This window comes from Anas acuta, chromosome Z (assembly GCF_963932015.1).
Source record: "Anas acuta chromosome Z, bAnaAcu1.1, whole genome shotgun sequence".
NCBI lineage: Eukaryota > Metazoa > Chordata > Aves > Anseriformes > Anatidae > Anas > Anas acuta.
In genome coordinates, this window is record NC_089017.1 from 20256158 (window position 1) to 20274820 (window position 18663).

At 33.9% G+C, this 18663-nt stretch overlaps 1 protein-coding gene across 3 annotated transcripts in view; it reads left to right on the forward strand.

The window, feature by feature from the left end:
• Nucleotides 1-17009, forward strand: part of AP3B1 (adaptor related protein complex 3 subunit beta 1) — a 159681-nt gene extending 142672 nt beyond the window's left edge. For all 3 annotated transcript variants that reach the window (XM_068666205.1, XM_068666203.1, XM_068666204.1), the window contains 2 exons: nt 3217-3355; nt 16229-17009. In XM_068666205.1, coding sequence (XP_068522306.1) covers nt 3217-3355; nt 16229-16382 — 293 coding nt within the window. In that variant the 3' untranslated portion in view covers nt 16383-17009. The remainder of the gene's footprint in view (nt 1-3216; nt 3356-16228) is intronic.
• The last annotated feature ends 1654 nt before the right edge of the window (nt 17010-18663 follow it).

Sequence of the window (18663 nt, forward strand, 5' to 3'; positions counted from 1 at the left end):
TTTTTTTTTCCTTGCCTTTATGGACTTAAGATGTTACAAGTCTTGTACCTGGAGATGCCTTATTTTATTTGCAACCAAAACAAATAGGTAAAAAACAGTGAAGGAGTGAGGAGAATATTAGAAATGCAAGACTATATTGGGGGAGAATGAGACTATGTATGGGTTTTAAGGATTTTTACATCTAAATTGTGTGTGTAATCTAATCAGAATGCTAAAGAGAAATACCCAGTATTATACTGATACATAGAAGACAATTCATTGCTTCACATCTTTACTCAATTACACTATGCTGTTTTGCATTGTCTGTTACATTTGTGTATTTCCATTTTCTTCCTGATGGCATAAAGAGAGGAAAACAGACAGGTTATTGAATATTCATGGCTGCGGAGGTTATCTAGTGGTAGCGGCAAACCTCGAAAGCTGTATTTATGCACATGCTGCACATGATATGGTTAGCCTTGCTTACACCATCTTGCCTTTCCTCCAGTTCTGAACTGGGGAATCCTCCCGTGAGGTAATGCTGCAAGGCAGCTGCTAAGTTAATGTTAATGCTGTGATTGACAATTTGGAAGCAGTGGATAAGAATGGTATTGACAGACTACTTTTTACCTCTCTGGTTAAATATTTTTACTGATCTTCAGGCCTCAGGATTTTATATCGTATTGTACATCACTTCCTCAAGAATAAGTCTGTATTCTTTAACAGGAATTTGGTACAAGTGAGACGCGTGCTGTTGGGAATTCTGTATCCAGATTTTCACCCATTTTTTTAGTTTTTATTTTTTTAATATCAATGGCAAAACTAACCTTGGCTTGTTTCAGAATAGGACTAATCCGGTAGCTAACATATCTTTTCCAATTTCAGTTCCTTTTACCATTAAAAATGTGTACAGTTATTTCATTGTATCAATTAGCTAACCCAGATTAATTGCTGTTCTATGCTCTGACTTGAGTTTCCTTAGATCTTGATGTTTTATGTAATATTAAAGGTGGCGTGTGATTGTTACAGCAGGGTATTACTCAGAATTTTTATGATGTTTTTAAAAGAGCCAAGTAAAACTACTTCAACTATAAGGACTTCCTCCCCCCCTACTTATGGACATGTTTTAAAATAATTTTGTCAATTATTTTTAAAAAGTGTTTAAGTGTATGTATTTTAAGAAAAAGGAAAAAAGAAACTTGATTGAGTAAACAAATTGTTTACTTAATTTTATTAAAATTTATGCATCCAACTTGTCTTCCTAACAAGCAAGATGCTAATTCTTTAAATGGTTGGACATTTACTATTTTCTGGCCCTTGACTACCACGAGCAATCATATTTGATGCCCCTTAATTAGAGCACCCTTTTTTCTTTCCAGGTTCTTTTCCACCTCAGCAATCGAGACAATACATTTGCTTACCATGCTGCTCTCCTAAGTGTTCTTTTGCATGTAAATTAATCTTGATTCAGTTTACACTGTCATGCTGAGTGGTACAAATTGCCTATAACAATAAAACAGCATGAGTTAAAAATAAAGGGGGGTGGAAAGGCAGATTGAATGTGTGCCTTACTTGATAGGATGTTACTTTGCTTTATGCCAATACATTAGTCGACGATAATGAATCTTCTGTTCTGAAAAGCATGGTTTAGTTGATTTTTTTAATTTTACTTCAATGGAGCAGTACCTTGTCTTTTATAGAACAAGTTAGACAAACCATTAATGACAAGAGTGTTAAGGTTAAATATGAAGCAATGCATTCACTTCTCTGAGTGCTATCCATCTTTCCATTTACAGGAGCTTGACAAAAGTACTGGCTTTGTACAACATTTCCTTTAATTACATGCTGCGGGAAACAGGCTTTTAACATAAACATAGTTGCATTCATTTATTCAGCATTTGCTCTTCAATAGAGCTTAATGGAGAAGGTTTAAATCCTAAATGAGTACACACATCTCTCAGCAGTGTTATGTCAGTCCCCATGCTTTGCTTAAAAGCAGTTTTAGTCTGCGTATGTAGTTTTTAAAGCTTTTGCCTAATAGTGAAGTTAAACAATTTGAAACAGAATGTACTATTCCCAAGATAAAACTGATTTTTATAGAAGTTGCGTGCTTATTTTTGTTCTCTTCAAGTGCAGATCATGTTCAAAAATATCCCATTATTTACTCATAAGCCGCTCTATTTTTACTTTGATATTTCTTATTTTCTGACAGCAGCTAATGCACATTCTGGTGCATTAAAATGTTGGATTTATTTTTTTAATTGCTCTACTCAGCATCTTCATGTTGTTTGCTACGGGTTAGAACTGCATGTGCAGCCCTAAAATATTAGGCTTTTGAGAGTTTTGTATTGTTTTCATTATTAATGTTATTGTGGATTTCACATGCTTCATATTTCTGCCAAAAGTACTGTGTTCCATTGTTTGTGTTTTCAGTTTCTGCTCATAATGTAAAAATACACACACAATGCTAAGATGTAGTTACTGTTGGGTTTTAATCAGCATAAGTGTCCTGCAAATTATTCTTCTAAACAATGGATTTTGATAGGAGAGAAAAGTCGTTTGTGTTTTGTTTTGTTGTGTTTGTTAAAATGACCTTGAACATTTTCTTTACTCTTTTTTTTTGTCATGTGTTCAATAATCTCGATATTTCTGTTCTATTTTATACTGATATTCAAATTATTTTAACCAAAAAGTTTATCATGACATTTTAAAGAGATGGATACTAACTGAATTTCCCAGTTTCTAATGTGATGACTTTGTCCTCAGGAACTAAATTGATCTGATGACTATCTGAATTTCAAGTTTACTTCTAGCAATTGGATTTCAAATTATAATTAAGTACTATGGTTTTATGATTGAAAGTTTAGAAGGTATCTTTGTATATGATCTTACATAAACAGGAATTTCCAAATCTATCTTACTTTATATTTCATTTCTGTGTTTACATTCTTCTTTTAGGTTATTCTTTTTAAGAACAACCATCCTGATTTCACAATTGCATTAGTATCACACATATCATTGTCCAGTTATTAGTAATTTATTTCTAGTAACAGGGCCTTGAAAATAATATATTAAGCTGATGTAATTATGTAATTTCTTATAAAATTGTTTCTCAATGTATGATTTAACTTGTAATGAAGGTGCTTTTTTTTCATGTTGAGAAATCTCTTATTTTGGTTTTAAGCATAATAAGCAAACAAATAAAAAGAATTTATAATGAAATACTTAATGTTTCAGGGATGCTGACAGGAATGAATGAGACATCTGCTACCATAGCTGTTGCTCCACAGAACTCTACTAGTCTTGTAATAATTGAGAAAGTAGTGAAGGCAGCAAACCTGGGTGTAGTCCCTTCTGGTCAAGACAACATACACAGGTAAGAATGCATGTCATTTATAGGGGGTTCATCTTTTAATATGAATTTCAGTTGGTTTTAAATTCATCAACATTTTTATAATATTAGAGAAAATTTTATTATCTACATCTTTAACAGATAAGATATGCATCTTGGACTGTGACATAGAATCCTGACTAGGTATTATTAACCAGAGTATTTTTTGTTCTTTATTTGTATATGTATAGTACATCAAATATCTAGACCTTACTGGACACAGTTTGGGGTATTCTCTGTTTCCTACTTTTGTTTCAAAGAGAAAAGATAGCCTTTTTAAAGCAATGTACTTTAAGGAGCATCTACATGATTTTCTGACTTTTGTTTCTATTTCTGAAAATAAGTCTTTATCTGGATTTATCATCTGTGATAAGAAGCTTGTTTTTCCCACATTTATTTATTTTTTTTTAATCTATGGTATCCAGCTATGTACACCTAGGACATGATTATCTTATTTTTAATTAGATGAAGATCTTTTAAAATGCAGGCTGAACATTACATTGAATATTTTCTTCTCCTTCCTGTATATGTGCAAGGAAAACCAGTAATTTTCATCAGCCAAGAAAGCCATTGGACCTGTCTAATTTCTGATTTTACTTGTAGATCAATCCATTCCATCCAAAAACTGTGGTATAGAACGTAAGCTAAATAGATATGGCTATTGGTTAATCACAGATTTTAATGTGTTTGACTGGAAATACTTAGTCTAATGAATCTGTATGGCTTCTCACTTGTTACAAGAGCAAACAGAAAAAGTGCTGTGTATGGAAAACTGAGTAGACATATAACAAGAGCAACACATTACTGGAAGCTGTTAACTTTGCCTCCCAAATTTTGCTGTTTAAGTAAAAGCAAAGCATCTCCTCTTAAAGCAAAAAACAATCTTTTTCTTTGAAATTTTGCTGACTGAGATGGCTCTTTGGAATGGTGAGAGTCATGTAACCTACATAGGACTAATAACCAGGTTATTTTTCTTCTTTGGATTTAGTCTTTTTTGCATCACTGGGCATTCGTGTTGCATTGCATTAACATTAACCCAGCTGGATTTTCCTATGCATTTGATATGGTCAATGATAAAATTCTGTTTCACCATAAAAACATAAAAACAGCTAGTGCGATTGCACTGAAATGATTGTCACTATTGACACCTGCTCCTCCGTGAAAGAGTCCTCATTTGTTGCGTCCCTGAGGGATCTATACAGCCTGCGTTCTCAACATCAATTCAAAGACTAGGTGAGAGTGTCAATCAAGAGAGACTAAAGTGTCTATGTTATGTAGGTGTTCTTCACCTTTACCATATCCATCACAAGAGACTTAGTACATAGGGATGGATTGTTTTGTGATCGAGTCTCAAAAAGGCTACCTAAAATAATAGCTTAGTTCCTAACTCAGCCACACTGTTTGTCCACAAGTTTCTAATTTGATCTTACTTTCTCTTGCACTTCTTAAAAAGGAGGAAGTTTTTCATGAAAGAGAGTCTATAACCAACAGTAACTAAATTGAATATGTACTTGCTGTTGAGTATGCTCCTTCAGAGACAGTGGTTGAAGGCATGTTCTGTTAGGGCTGAAGTAAAGTATTCAGAACACTTTAGAGCATCTTGAAATCGGGGCTGAAAGTGTTTTTTTTTTTTTGTCATAGTAGTTGCAGAAAGGTTTGTGTTTATAATGTCCAGCAGGAAAAGAAGACGAGTTGTAACAACATAACCAGAACTTTACCAGAACTTCCCAGAAGTAAGGGGTATTTAGAAAACAGTCCATCATTTACTTTGCTGTGGAGTTCACAGATACTATGTAGTTTTCGTTTTCTTTTTTTTTTTTCTTTTTTTTTTTTTCCTGAGAACAGGAATGGGAACATTAACTAATTGATACTGTGATGAACCTGCGTGGTCATCTTTTAAATGCTGCTGTTATCATTAAAGAATCCCAGACTTATGAAAATTTGAGATAGATTATTTTTTATAGGTATTATTATTCATAGTTAATGAATACTTTAAAATCTCTAAAACAAATAACTAAAATATTTTTATACGTACCTATAAAATGTATAGATATATATTTGGGTTAAATCAACTCTGTCATTACAGTTAACAAAAATTGAATCTATTCTTGCAAAATATTGTGGATGTAAGAAGTTCAGGATGTTTTATTTAAATAAAACATGCACCATTTCAAGATGGTAAAATAAGCATTCAGCTTTTACCTTGACAAAGGAGTAATTAATTTGATGAAAATATCATGAATTATTTTTTTTCTTCTTCAATAGTATTGTGATTTTTCCTGTTTGTTTTATTGCAAGTGGTATTTGGGAAGAAAAAAAATTATATACAATAATTTGTTTCAGCTCATCATGCCATTCTGTGAGGACTAGTTGAGTTCAGCTTCTTGGAAGTGCTTAGTACACGGGAAAAGCAGTACTATTTTTAAACAGACATTGTTGTTCTGCACTTTGCAGTCTGAATTGCGTTAACCTCTCGGTTGGTCATTCCCAACTAGAGTATTACTTAATGACTGCTAATGGCAAGAAATATATATTGTCTGGTAATGAAATATACTCGTTCAAAATGCAATAGTATAGTAGAATACAAGCTTATCTAATGAGTATGAACAGGCACATGTTACTTGTGGTTTTTTTTTTTCAGTCTGAGCATATTTGCACTCATGACGAAGATGTTGTCATGTTGGTGGGACCAAATTACTTCTTTTTAAATTGATAACCCTATTTAGGACTGCATTTTGCACCACATAAAATCACTAAGGCAACTACTCTGAAGGTCTGAAAACAAATACTTGCAACAAATATCAATGGAATAGCATGCAATCACCAGTGAAAAATGAAGTAAATGTAAACTTGTCAAATATATCAGCTATATGTCAGTCCATATCACAGTATAGCAACACTTTTTACATGCATTTTTGCTCTTTTTAACATATGGTTGCTGATTTTTTATAATTACATGAAATACTAATTAAACTGGTAGTAAGTATAGAACAAAATGCCAGATGATACAGTTGATTATATTTTAGACTTTATTTTCTGACCTGTTTTATTTATTTTAAGTGATACCTGAAAAAAAAAAATCTAAACACAATAAATATCAGAACACAAATCTGCAGATTGCAGATTTGTACTCATATTTTTGCAAAATAAATTTGCTTTGCTATTTTACTTGCTTAAGTATAGTAATCTGCACCTAAAATTAGGTACCTTTATACAAGCTATTTGGTCTCTCTGCCTTGCAAGGCTGCATAAAGTACATGTTTATGCTCTTCACAGGATTTGACTGTCTTGTGTATTGACCTCTCTTGCTTTTGTTGTCAAGGGGAAGTACTATTTCAGTTGTAAGACCTCTACTAAAAGCAAAAACGTGAAATGAATTTAAAGACATTTTTTTTTGAGAGCAGGAAATACAATGTCTCCCAGAATTTGAAAACTTCACCAAAAACAGTGTGCATTGTTTTTCTTAAAATATTTCACAAGGCTGATTGTTGCAGAAATCTTAGAGCCCTTTCTGGGTTCTAAGAAAATATTTTAAGAGATGAAGGGTGTAAACAGGTTGAAGAGCATATAGATGTTGACCAAATAATTTTAAAAAGAATTAGGAAAAGTCCCTGGCTTCTGCCTTGCAATTAATACCATGTCTGTGGACACCACTGGAGTATCTACAAGCAAAGACATTGAAAGAAAAGTATGTTTTTTCCTACAGAGAAATCAGTCCAAATAGCCACATTTAAGGACCAACAAGTACATTTAAGTTGAAATATATCTGCTGTCTGACAGGAATTTTTGCATCTTCAAGGCAAGAGGATACAAAATAGAGGGTATTTATTCTCTCAAAGTTGATTGGTCTTTGAATCATCCCTTCAATTCCCTGTCTCTAGTTGTGCAATAATACTCATTGCTTTATATATAAAATATAAATTCTAGAATGTTCTCTTCTATTTCAAAATGTGATAAGACAAAGACTCTACTGAACTCAAGATTTTCAGTATTTTTTTCAACCAACATGAGCTTTATTTATCCAGAAACATCCTTAATGCTAGTGTTATTTTCAAAATCTGTTGCTTACTTGCTCTGAGATGAATATTCTAGAAGCTGTGTCTCTTTCTTCTTTCTTTATTTTCAGCTCCATAACCTCTCACTAGAATAGGTAATTCTCATTTTCTTCAATTTGAATATAGCAGAAGGCAACAGACAATGTTTGAGAAAATGAGTTGCAAACTTTACTTGTTATAAGAAGGGTTTGAATGGCCTTATGACTCTCTTGAAAGTGTCAAAATACAGTCTTACATAAAGGCTTCTAGATGAGTGAAAGATATCTCATGGTAATTTGACTTAGAAAGGAAATAATGGAAATAAAGATAATGTTTCCACTGCCTCCAAAATATCGCACAAAAACTTTGGAGTCGTTAGCATTAGCATTTACCAGAAACATCCTTTCAGAGGTGGGATCACAAACTGGATTTACTTCTTTACTCTTCCACTTTGGTTTATGCTTGTGTGCTTCTATTGATGTCAGAATATATGTTTAAAGGGATGGTAATTAGGGTATTCTTGAATTATCTCTCCACCTTTCACTCTCTGAAGCATTTTTTAAACAGTATGAATAAAGTAATATTATTTCCCTCAGTGACCATGGCTCTGCAAAATGATAAAATGTAGAGCATCTTTTCCACAGTTTTCATTCTTTAAGAGTTTACTTGCATACTGCCTAATCAGTCAGTGAGACAGAAGTCTGAACCCATCAGAATGGATATGAAGAACAGATTTTATTTAACCTCAACAAGTTTAATAATCCATTGAACTAGTCTGGTGCTGTTGTTGGATTTTGGAGGGAATCAACAATTAGGAAACAGTAAATAGTTGGGTTAAAAAGTGATCATACTCTAATCTACTTACCTCTATTCAGCCAGTCATGGCCTTAACCACTGGCCAGCACTTATAGGAAACATGACAGCATTACCTTCAGTCATATAATCTGAGATAGTCAAGTCTCTAATTTCAACAACCCAACATGGGGCAATGTGAGTTTCTGGAGAAAATCAAGACTCGGTTTTGTTCTTTTCCACACTGAAGCCTTAATCTATTTGTGGGCAGCCGTTTTCAATTTTTGCAATAGTGAGTGTAATACACTCCATTAAAGTAGTCATTCTCAAAACAGTATTTTCTTTTGATGGATCACCAGAACTTTCAGATGGAGGATGTATCTGTCTCTTAGCATGTGTCATAGGCACCTGAGTTAACAGCAAACAAGGTAGCTTGTAAACAAAAAGCCAAAAAAATGGTACTTCTGCTCATTGCTGGGGCAGGCCTAGCTAGCTGAAGTACAGCATTGCATGCAATGACTACGCTGCTTCAGGCATCTGTAATTGTTAATGGCATTTGACTTCTCCATACAGATACATCAGTTTGTTCAGAGCTTGTTTTGTGTAATACATCATTCAACATACTCATAACTTATGTCGTTTTGTGGATAAGTAAGTATTTAACAGGATGTTAAATGTTTTCTACCTGTCTTCTGGAGGCTTGCATTATTTTAGCTAAATCAAAAACATGCTGTGGAAATCATGTAACATGACAGTGAGAGCACATTGCAGTGGATAGGCATCAAAAACCTGAAGAACATAAAAGCAACTAGACACAGTATCGAAACTTGCATGAAATGCTTTAAAAAAAAAATTAAAAAAAAAAAAAAGAAGAAGAAGAAACCCAAGGATCAACACTTGTTTTGCAGTAGCCTTTATTCCCCACCCCATGCATCAGCCTGACAGTCTGATGGAATTCACCCCTTTTTATCATTTTGCAACCTGTCATGTCCCATTTATGTTATATTGGCAGACTGATTCTCAAAGGAAAGAGGGTTTTGTTTACAGACAATTTTGATTATCAGAGAATGGCATGCTTAGTAATGTTATCCTCCCCACATCTCTTTAATCCAACAGCACTTAATTTGGGGAGAAAAGGTGTGTGACTGTGCATGTATGTAGGTATGTATGTATTGAACAAACTCCTGCTTTGAAGGAGTTCGCTTAGAAAAGCTTTGTGTATGTCATCTTCCAGTTTATACTAAATTGGAAGAGGTCACAGAAAGCTGGTGATCAGGCCCCATCAGCTTACCATAACTAAAAACTGTAGCCATTTCCAACACGTCAGAAAGGAAGGACAGTCACACATTTATTGAAGTATGAACATAGCATAGAAATTAATGAGAATTACATGTATAAATTGTTTATCATTTATATACTATCTCCAATTAACACTCGGTATAATGAGATTACATGTTTAAAATTTATATAATACATCATATATTTATAACATATAAGCAATCTCAGTATTTCTCAGCTACTGTGTATATATATTTGGATCTCCATATGGAGAGAAATGTGGTCTCAGTAGTTGACAAATACATCGTATAAATCCAGTAAGTCTTTTTTAAAGACCTTTTCTGCTCTGTGTGCACACAGAAAATTTTTTCTAAGATTTTTTACTAAGTAATTGGCTTGTCTGAGAGCACAAATGAAGTGAAATCTACCTCTGGCAGTAGCTCCTTTGAAGCAGTTATGTGGACTGTTCTGCTTCCATGGTTTTTTAGCTGTTGGGCCAGTCGTCTTTTTTTACTCTTCAAGAGAGCTACAATGGGTAGCCAAGTAAATAAACTTGTAACAGACATGCAGCCTTGATTTTGCTTCCTAATTTCTCTAGTAAGAATTAATTAAAGGCTAAATGCCCAAAGCAAAAGTGTTTCTCTATTAGCCTTTACCTGCAGGTGACAGAATTCTAGGTGGAATGGTATGTGCCTGTCCACTGGTACTTTAGGCCTCCTTTTTGCCAGGAGCTGAAAGCTCCTAACATTTTCTTACTTTATTGTAGAATCCTAGATTTAAAATAAACAAATAAATGTTGGGTCTCTTAGTGACCCAGGTAGGCTAACTAACCATTTACCTTTTTTTTTTTTTTGTCAGCCTGTGCTGAAACTTTTTCTATTAGTCACTATTGTTTGGTAAATATTTTTATTCCAAATAAAAAGAAAACTAGAAGTTTTAAATACTCATTCAGTAGTTTCTATTATATATTTCTCAATCAAATCCTAATGTCCCAAAATCTGGAATTTCCTCACTGCTTACAAATGGGCTCTGCATGTACTAATACTATTTTCATGTATTATTAGCATATGAAGATGCTGATTAACTGGTACGAGATACTTGATCAAGAGAATGTCTTTTTACAGCACCATCATTTAATATTTAAAGGCATTTAATATTTAAAATATTTTACTATATCTAAGGAGCTTGCATGGGGATTGCAAGATTGAAAAATAACTTTAAGAAATCAAATTTGAGCTTAATATTAAAATTATATGAGTGAGTTATTTTGGATACAAGGTTAATCGAAATAGATGGTTATAGCCTTGCTTGTCTGCTGTCCACTAGAGGACAGCACTGCTTTTGTATCAGAATGCTGTAAAGTGAAAAATATGTGCAGCATTTTCTCTGAGCAACAAACAGGAACCTTCTGAGTCAGTTGGTTAAACAAAAAACATTTAACACTTAAACTAGCTGAAGAAGAGTATATATTTGATTTGAAAAATCTCTGAGCAGGTTTAATATTTTAATGTATTTCTGTAAGGTGAAGTACTTTCTTGGAATTAAATAAATTTTTTGCAAATGAAAATTTATAGCCTGTTTTAAAGAGGGACTGGATTTAATTCTAATACTTACCGTATTAAACTCATGATTATTTAAGAAAAATAAAGCAAACAGAATAGATGAGAAAACAAAAAAATCAGGTATAACAATTATAGTTTTCTAGGTGAGGAGCAAATATGATTCAAGTTTTTAGCTTATTGAAGTTTTGGGAAGGAGATATAAGTACCTCCGTATAATAATGCTGAAGCTTTTGAACTTAAAGGAAATTTTTGTGAAGGTAAGTTCTTGCAGCATCTTTTTGAACATGCGGAGTACTGCTGTGTACTGGACAGTAAGTTCTGAGGACTCATTTGCATTCATGCATTTTTGTTCGGAATACAGTGCAACTGCTCACTGGTAACTGAAGACAAACTCAAAATCTACTTTAGAAATTAAATTTTAATTTATTTTTTTTTAATACATACTTGAATTGAACTTATTTGTACAATTTTGCAATTTCATTAAACCTCAAAATTGTTAATATTGAAAATAAGCTAAATTGTAGTAATGAATTAGGTATTTTGAACAATTTATCTTAAGAAAAATATTAAAATAGATTGAAATGGTCTTGAAAAAGAAAACATCTCAAAGTATCTTTATATGATTTTCAATACAAATATTAATTAATTTCCATGTCTAATAACCAGTCAGTGTTAAAAAAGTTTTTTTCTGAGAGGTTAAATTCACTAGGTTAAGAAAAAGGTGTTTCTTTTCTCTCTTTTTTTTTTTTTTTTTAATGTTTCTGCTTTGTTTCATTATGCTTACTGTATCCTCAAGTCAGAATTAATTCATATTAATGCTATTCCAAATACTTTCTTTTTTCATGTTCTAAGGCTTATTCATAGAACCAGGACACATAATTAGTAACATACACAATTTTGAGATAAAGTGCTCATTACAGAGTCAAAATTATAGGGAGACTTTGTCAGAGAGGTAAATATTCAGAGTACTGAAACGACTTTTCTTTTTCCATGTGATACACTGGAATGTACTTCATAGTTGTTCATTCTTCTATTTACAAATTGGAGATTAATTCACAGTCGTATTTTTATCCTTTGAATATATTCATTGCATAACTTGATTACACATTTGTGAACTTTGGACTAATCATTTGTCTACAGCTAGGGCAGGGCATTGTATCTTGTGATCGTCTTTCTTACTAATAGGATTCTGTCTGCTTCAGCAGGCAGTAATTGAAGGCTTAATGTGCAAGATTTAAAAAAAAAAAAAAGTTTTAGCTTCTGTGTGCCATTGTCACTGTTTCTGGTAAGCAATGGAACTGAAAAAGAAGAAAATTTAGCTTAAATGGAAGAATCAAAGATGAAGAAGAGTGCCCGACAAGAGAGAGCATGTGTTTTAGTGCCATTGAATTATGTGTCACAAGCCCTGCTCTGCTGTAAACAAATGTCCCGATAGCGTTGAACTGTAAATTCACTTTTTAAAATGTTGAATTTTTAAAAACATATTTTCAGAGTGAGTTACTTTGTTACTCTATTCTCTGGCTTGGAATTTTCAAAATCCTTTCAAATAAAAGTGCCATACCTGCATATTGCAGCTATCTTCTGCCTACAAATAAAAGGAAAATAACTGCTAGTCTGTAGTTAGGTCAGTAATTACTACAAAGCCAGCGTCTGCCAAATGCTGTCACATTGTAATACCTGATAGTCTGTTTTTTTTCCCCTTTATTAGGAATTCAAACTAACAAATAAGGTATTTTTATATGACAGCCATTAAAAAATCATATTTCATGACCAAGAATGTATTTGATTTTTAACTATTGAAAGACTGAATGGCTTTCTAAAAATATGCCAGTGCTTTACTGATGCTGATTTAGAATTTGATTCTTAATACATATTTTCTTACCTACTTACAGATACTACCTGTAAATTTGTGAACTCCTCCTCTCTTTTTCCAGGTCACATAGCCTCAGAATATTTAGTGTTCTTCTTAAGAATATATATTTGAAAAAACTTAGAATATGCAAATATATCTCACAGTCTCATGTTTCTACTCTGTCTTGATTTTTTTTTAGTGTGGAAAATGTTAACACCTGCAAATCTTTCTGGATATTTTTAATGACGCAAAAGCAGTTTCAGAAGTAATATTATAAAGAAATCTAGCAAATAACTGCACTATAACAGAAACAGCCATCTTAAAACTATTAGAAAATATTTGTTTCTGTTTTCTGAATGGTTCTTTCATTTAGCTTGTTTGGTTGTTTTTTGTTTGTTTGTTTTTTAATACTCAATGCTTCATTCTTTGTTGCAACAGAACCAAGCTGATACTATAATGTTTTATGCCACAAGTTGCCCAAGGAACAAATTCTCTATTTTGGACTTAATAGCAACCAATTTATAAGTTAGATTTGAATGTTTGACGATGCAGTTCCCAGGTTTGAGTAAGACTATGAAGTCTGATTGTTTATAATATCTTCTTTTCAAATATTTGGATTCAAAGTCCTACTTTTAAGACAGTATCAACTTTCAGAAAAAGTGAAAATAATTACTGACCTCATGGGAAACATAAAAGCTGTTCCACAGCTTCTCACAAAGAATAAATACCTACTATAGAGAGTGATTAATTTTTGCTGCTGAAAGATTTTTAATGGCTTTCTGGTTTAACTATTTAGAGGAGAATACATGTACTGTAAAATTTACATAGGCTCATAATAACAGCAAACATATATGATGCATTAATGTGTACATCGTCTAAAAATCAGATACTACTCAAATTACTCAATGACAGCATTTTTAAAACATTTAAATAACTAGCAAATCAGTTTTACTGATCAAGTCTTGTCACCAGAAGTCAACAGATTCATCTGTTAATAACTGTGTTCAGTTTCAACAATTGAATAAAGCAGTTTGTGTTATAACTGTTTTTAGAAACTTCTTCCTCATTTTAAGGAACAGATTTCAGTTTCCAAAGTTCAAAAGCAGTGGTAAACATACTCTGTCATGGTTCTTCTGTACACCCTTTTCAATGGTGAACAGAAGTTGTCTCGTTCTGTTCCAGTTTTTTTTCCCTAAGTGACTCCAGGTCGCTGACCACTGATACAAACCAATTAGCCAATGCTAGTTATGAGTACTAACACTTTGTGTAGAATTAGCCAAATATCAGACCCTTTATGCTTTTCAAGGGACATAAAAACTCACATTAATTATTTGTTCTTTTTAGAGGTATGGAAAAGCAATATTGATCACCTATCAGATTTGGCAAATAGACTTGTGAAAATATCTGCACAAAACTCATCTCTGGTGCTTTGGGCTTCCCTGGGTTTCACAGAACACTGACTTCGTATCACTTTCAGGTTTTAATAAAAGAGGGTAAAATCAAGCCTCAAGGCTATGAAACACAGCAGGAGTGCCAACTACCAACCTTTTTATGTGCATACTTAGACATAATCTGCTTCTGTGTTGTCCCAAGACACAACTGTTAAGTAAATAAAGTGACTAATAAGACTATTGTTTATATAATTATCCCCCTGTCAAAATCAACAAGAGAAATAGTGATCTTTTACATTGCAGTGCAAGTAGACAAAATCATTGATATAACTAGCTAAGTAGTTAATTTTTATAGCAGTGATGTCGTTTCAGAATCTCCTATTAAAGAGAGAGGTCTTTGAATGTATCTATAATCCGGACAAAAGAAATAGATTGACCTGTGATGGGTGACATTAGAGAAGTGCCCCATGTTTCCTTAATTAGTATAATGTGTTATGAGATTTTGATATGCTTAGTTTAAAAAGAAAAAAAGGCAGAAATTACATCTCGTTTAAAGAGAACCTGCTTCCTGCTTAAGTGGCTAATATTTTAATTAAGTCTGGAGTGAAGTTTTTTGAGTATCTCCTGATAAACTCCCTCCTTTATGTTGATGGTAATTAAACAGATCCCTAAGGGCCCGGGCAGGCGCTTTGCGAGGCCCGTGCTAATTGTCAGACATGAGACACTGACCAGTTGGTTTGCTCTTGAATAGCCGACAGCGTGCTGTCAGCCCAGCAGTTTTATTTTTCTGCATTGTGCGCTGTTGTCAGGGCTAACTGGGTCCTTTTGTGGCTGAAGATGTTGCGCAAATTGAGGCAGATGGCTCCGGTTCAGACACGTGTCCTTCAGCAGGAGGAGAGGAGATTGGCCCCGCAAAGTGGGGTCAGGCTGGGTCGCGGACCTGCTCCGCACTTGTTAGCGTTTTCAAAAGCCCATGTGCAGAAACTTGGTTGTTGTCAAGTAACCACCACCAACAACAACGAAAAGCAGAAAAGCATGGCGTGCTCCTTGCGGGATGTGGAGGACGAGGCTGTTGCCATCCTCTTCCGTCCCGTCTCTTGGGCCTGGCTGTGCATGCAGAATGAATTAACAGGATTGACAGAAGTTCATTGTGCCTAAAATGGCTTTTCAGTCAATTGTAGTGCTTAAAAGGCTAGTTTTGCTTTTAATTCCATGTAATTAGTGGGTTCTTCATGTCTTGGAATTTAGTAATGGTGCATTAGATCTAACTTTTATCTGGATTTTTTTCAGTTTGCTTTGTATGACTTCTAGTCATAAAATATTTAGAAACATTGACCACATTTTTATTATTAAATATTCTGGAGATGAAATGCGTTCACAGATGCAATGATTTGCTGTCTTGCTGTTGCCGTCATTTGAAAGGATCATGTTGGATGTTCGAGTATTTTTAGCCTGGATTAATTCCTGAGAATGCAGGAGGAATGTACTTTTCTGAAAGTACAACAGTTTGGCTTTTCTGAAGTGTTTTCTCACATTTACTGCTGTTGTATTTTTTGGGGGGCACCAAATGTTATTTTTCCATGGAAATCTCCATAGAATTTAGGTTGCTTATGTACACTAAAGTACCTCCTGAGTATTGTACAGGAACTGAAGAATTGGAATTCAAATAATAATTTGATTTAAATATATTTTATTATTTGATTTATTAAATAGAGGGCTTTTCACAATCCCTTTCTGTCCTTAAATACTAAAATATTTGCACAATGATGAAGAAATTTTCTGCAGAATTGAGTCTTCATGGTTTATCCCCTGAAATTGCTTAATGAAATTGGAGGCATTTTGTTAATAGATGAGCTCATTTAACTTTTGCAGAAAGAAGTAATAGTAGTCTATGACCTGAAGATTCTCAGCAATTCTCTTTATTTTTTTTACTTTTCTTTTCCCTCTAGGTTTGCAGCTAAGACTGTGCACAGTGGGTCACTGATGCTAGTCACAGTGGAGCTGAAGGAGAGCTCTACAGCACAGCTCATCATAAACACAGAGAAAACCGTGATTGGTTCTGTTCTGCTGCGGGAGCTGAAGCCTGTCCTGTCCCAGGGGTAACCTGCTTACATCTGGACTTCAGAATCTGGCACACAACAAAAGTGCCTGGCATCCACTACTGCTGCCTTTCATTTATAATAATAGCCCTTCCATCTGGCAGTGGGGGGAAGAATACACTCTTGACATTCTTGTCTTCTGCTTTAGAATGCTAGTGTGTATCTATCATGTATGCAAGTCCTCTCCTTTTTTTCTGCTTGCTAACCAAAGAACATACATTTTACTGTCAGTTATCTGCATTCTTCAATGTATTTCCTGTTTGTTCTATCCTAGTACTTCCCTCTCTGATCCCATTTTCCTTTTCCCCACTGTAGTAGACAAATACTGGATTATAAATTTCAAGGGAAATCACACTGCTGGAAAACTGTGTTAAAATGGCAGATAGGTTCCAGCAACATACACAGCAACTATGTTTGTGGTTCTGAGAAGTTCGATTGTGTAAACTATGTTTGTGGTTCTGAGAAGTTTGATTGTGTAAGTGTAACTGCACAATAAGTACAAGAAAATTGTGTTTGCTTTCTGAAAATCATTGTAACCCTGAACTGATGTAGTAAGAATGTTGTTCCCACTTAATGTCATTTTCACAAATATTTTGTTAATGTGCCAATAAAGTAGTGCTATGAGCAGAAAGTTGATATCTGTTTTCTTTGGTAGAGAACCAATAATGATTGTCAGTAATGTATATAACTGGTCAATTTAAAGTAAATACTAACAAGATTGAATGCCACATATGCATTAAGAAATTGCTTTTGTGAAAGTAGACAGTGTTTGTGCTCCAATTTTAATTTTCTAACATGCATTCATATTTTTGTTAATGAACAAAACTCATAATTCTCTATTTTCAAGTTGGCCTATTCATAAAATACTGACTGAAGAGACTATTTTGGTAAGTACTGTCACCTAGCTTCATAAATCATTCAAATTCTTTGCTTGAAATTTTTATTGTATACCTAAGCTAATGTCTCCCACCTTTGCATAAACCAGGGCTTGAGGCAAAGAGAAATTCATAACCATATCTACTGAGCTAGGAAGTCCAACAGCTGTGCCACCTTGGCAGTACACAATTTTCTGCCTGTTGCTACAGTGGCTGTAACCTGAACATGGTTTTGACTTTCCATTCATATTCCGGTTACATGGTAGGAGTGGAGTGGAGATGCTAAATTTTGTCATTTCCTATCAGTTCTCACTTCTAATAAGGCTTTTTTTTTTTTTTAACGGGGGTTGGACCTGATGATCTTTCAAGGTCCCTTCCTCCCTTCCAACGCCTACAAATCTGTGATTCTGTGATTTTCCTAGTATCTCATGGCTTTGCCATAGATGTTTTTGTGACACAGAAAGACATTTGAATAACTCCATACCTTTGCTCTGTCACAAGGACCCTTGCATTGTCCTCCAGTGCTGGCCAAGTTGTGCTGTTTTGTTTAGCTTTATGGATGACAGGAAATACCACTTTATCAGAAATGCTGCATTAGTGCATACTGGAATATTCTAAAATTTTCTGCTAAAATTTAGTGGAACCAAGAAGTAGCTCTGACATGTAGTGGAGTTTATTGGGAAATTCTAAAGAGACTGTTTTTCTAGTTATTTAAGTTGCACTTCTGTAAGAAATCTAGTTTTCATTAGCACCCAAAATATACTGGTATATTTCTCAGACAAGAAACAAGAATGTCCTCAACAGGAATGTACTTTTTTTTAAATCAACATTTACATTTTTTCTTGAATTATAAAGCATGATTTAAGAGCTATTATTCAAACAGATGGAAAATTATTCACTGTAGAAAATCTTCACAGAGAAAATGCAGGTTGGTCTAGGTGGTATTTGATACTAAGACTCAGAAGATACTGAGGGAAAGGTGCAAAACTCTACATCCTAAGGAAAGACTGAACTGTGAAACCTTCAGCCATGCTTGTAAAGGAAAAATAAACAGGAATTGCTTCACGTACCACAATATAAATCAAAGGAAAGTATATTATTACTATATGTCACACACATTCCCAAGTAAATTCGACCTCCCTAGAGTACTTAACAGACTTTACTGGTGAAGACCAGAAATGTGTATACTAAGAGTATTTGGGGCATTTCTGGTATTTACATTTTTCAACACTTCGTGATTTGGTCCAAGATTCAGTAACTCTCTACCTGTGTCTGGACTGACAATGTGATTTCCAAATTTATTCTAGCTTCCCCAAACAGTAATTTGGGAAGAAAATTTTTCTAAGGACAGTTATTTAAATAGTAAAATATGTATGCAATAAAGCTCAGCTTTTCAGGAACCTAAACATG